Consider the following 2,515-nt stretch of genomic DNA (forward strand, 5'->3'; position numbering starts at 1 on the left):
GCCAAAAAGGAGCCCATAGGGGGGCCAAGCGGCTGCGGCGTTTGTTCAACGCTGGGGGTCTGCGCTGCCCCTCCGCCCGCTCCCTGGCTCAGAAATCTCCTCCTGCGCAACAGCAGCCGGCTTTGGGGAGAAAAAGAGGGTTTTGTTCAGCCTCCTTTCGCTCGCTCTTCATGGATGAGGGCCACCCTCCAGCCTGTCACCACTAGATGGCAATCTGTGACCGTGGTGGGTGGCTCCCTGGGTGCTGGGGTGCCCTGGGCACCCAGGGGTGGCATTTCGGGGCAGAGCAGACACATCCCATGACAGAGCATCGCTGCTGCTCCTCACCTCCGTGGCTCCCATTTCCTAAGCTGTGCTGGGGGCTTTTGTAGCCATTAAGAGCTTTTTTAATAACTTTTACACATTTTTCCTCACAGCCTGTGGCGGTAGGGAGTCCCCCATGTGACTGGCGACACCGATAGAAAAACCACCTGAGGAGATGATGGAAAAGCCGCGCGTGTTTGTGTGCGTCCCCGACGCTGCAGGTGTGTTAATGCAAGTCACGAATTGTTAGGGGACAAGCAGGGACGAGTTGACCTCAAAGCCTGAGCAGCAACATGAGCCGGGCGGTGTGTGGTAGCTATAAACAGCCGCTCACCCCAAACGGGCGCCTCGCTGTTGTTTGTACACACAGGGAGATGGAGCCGGGCCCTCGGGGGGGGATTTTGGGGAGTGTTTGGCTCCCAGAAAGAAGCCCCTGGGTTTGACAGCCAGGCTGGGACCGTTGTCCTGGCTCATGCCGCTGCCTGGGGCTTCCTGGGGGGCGATGGGTGCGGGTGGGCGAGGGGAGGAGAAGGAGGATTTGGTGACCTTCCAGGTGGGCTGGCGGCCGAACAGCTGAGGGAAAGGGAATGGCTCAGAAAGAGAGCGGCGGGGAAGAAATGAGTCACCCCAGGCTGGAAATAAACGGGGCCGTGGGCACCGGAGGGGAGCCAGGGCGGCTCCTCACCCGTGTTTTTGTCGGGAAGGAGGAATAGCTCAGGGTACCCTTTACCGAGACACCCCTTGGGGCTGGACCCGCAGCCCTTTTCGGGGAAAAGCATCAAGAAAACATTAAAACACGGAGGAGGCAGCAGTCAGGTGTTCTCAATAATTTATCACAAGCTGTATATGCAGAGACAAGCTCCGGCGGAGGGTTGGGGAAGGGAACCTCGCTCCTTGCTCCTGGCGGGGCTCTTGGCACACCGGATCTTCTCCATCAACCCTTGCTGGCTATAAACCGCCGGAGCCAGGTCTCCCCTCCGGAATTTCTCCGGTGGGTGATGGGATGCGTCTCTCCGCGCCGACCCCTCGACACGAGTCTGACCCTGAGGGGGAGCGTTCCCGTCCCCTACCCCACGTCCCACCTTCTTCCCGAATCACCCAAATAATTAATGAGGAAGGGGGGAAAAGGGACCCCCCCCCAACCCCTCAGATCTTGATCTCAGTCCGGAAGGTTTGCTGGACGTGGTCGGCGTGCTTGGCGGGCTGTCGCTGAGCCCGGATGGTCAACGTGCCATCGTCCCCCAGCGAGGATGATACCGAAGTGGGGTCCACATCTTCGGGCAGCTGGCATTTGTGGGTGAAGGTGTTCATGACAGTGCCGTCTGCAGCCAGCTGGGATAAAAAACGGGGGGAAAAAAGGTGATTTTAGGGTGGAGGCAGGACAGGAGCTCATTGTTCCCTGCCCTTGGGTGAGGCTGGCGGTTGTGCCTTGTGTGTGGTGTTAATATTTATCTCCCCGAGGGGACGGGTAGGATGTGGGTGGCATCAGCGGAGGGTGGGGGGGGGAAGAGGGAAGGGGGAACAAAGGTGCTTTTTTTCGGTTCCCACCCCCTGGGAGAGGGGTGATTACAGAGCAAGAGTTTGTTGGGTCTCGTGGGCTTCGCTCCTGCGAAATACGGAGCGAAAAGATGAGGAAATGGTGAATTAAACCCTGCTGGGGATATGGCAGGGATTGTTAGGAAGTCGGGTGGGAGTTGGGGGATCCCCTGGTTGAGGATTTTGGGGGTCCCCCAGGATTTGGGAGGAGCGGGGAAGGGAGGGAGGGAGCGCCCACCTTCTCGGCGTGCACCTCGATCTGGTTGTTGGAAGTAGTGACGATGATGTCCTCGGGGGCGAAGTCACAGACGTCCACCGTGAACTGATAGGTGTTGCCCAAGGTCTTCACCGTGCCGGCGTTGCCAGGTCGAGCTGTCGGAGAGAGGGGGGATCACAGCCACGGTTCGGTGGGGGTTTCCCCCCCCCAAACACTTCTCCCACTGCTCCAATACTTGCCCAAACCCTCCAGGACAGGGATGCCCCAGTGTGGGGGGAAGAGAAGGCATCCCTTGGATAACCCCCCCCAAAAAACTCACCTGGGAACCCCAAGGTCTCACCCCGGGGCCGGACGAAGCTCCCAAAAAGCTCCATGGTGCCGGCGGGTGACGCTGACCGGTGAAAGCTGTGCTCCGATCGGAAAGCAGACGAGGATTTCACGTTCATCCACCGTTTCCCC

General features: G+C 59.4%; 2 protein-coding genes across 2 annotated transcripts in view; one reads left to right on the forward strand and one right to left on the reverse strand.

Moving 5' to 3' along the window:
- The window catches only part of LOC104295620 (chloride channel protein ClC-Kb-like), a 13,084-nt gene that overhangs the window by 4,393 nt on the left and 6,176 nt on the right, over positions 1–2,515 (forward strand). The window lies entirely within an intron of this gene.
- On the reverse strand, positions 1,450–2,502 carry HSPB7 (heat shock 27kDa protein family, member 7 (cardiovascular)). The gene is made up of 3 exons (XM_009895383.1): positions 2,376–2,502; positions 2,078–2,211; positions 1,450–1,635 (listed from the first exon to the last, which is right to left on the reverse strand). The coding sequence occupies exons 1-3, from the start codon at positions 2,500–2,502 to the stop codon at positions 1,450–1,452; spliced, it is 447 nt and encodes a 148-aa protein (XP_009893685.1).

This window comes from Charadrius vociferus, unplaced genomic scaffold (assembly GCF_000708025.1).
Source record: "Charadrius vociferus isolate BGI_N301 unplaced genomic scaffold, ASM70802v2 scaffold1091, whole genome shotgun sequence".
Taxonomy (NCBI): domain Eukaryota; kingdom Metazoa; phylum Chordata; class Aves; order Charadriiformes; family Charadriidae; genus Charadrius; species Charadrius vociferus.

Bases quoted from the DNA above. Each gene is read 5' to 3' on its own strand.
- HSPB7 (XM_009895383.1), bottom strand. From the start codon at position 2,502: ATGAACGTGAAATCCTCGTCTGCTTTCCGATCGGAGCACAGCTTTCAC. The intron at 2,212-2,375 runs GTGAGTTTTTTG...TCTCTCCGACAG, and splicing joins TGAGACCTTGGGGTTCCCAG to CTCGACCTGGCAACGCCGGC. The intron at 1,636-2,077 runs GTGGGCGCTCCC...TTTTTATCCCAG, and splicing joins TCGAGGTGCACGCCGAGAAG to CTGGCTGCAGACGGCACTGT.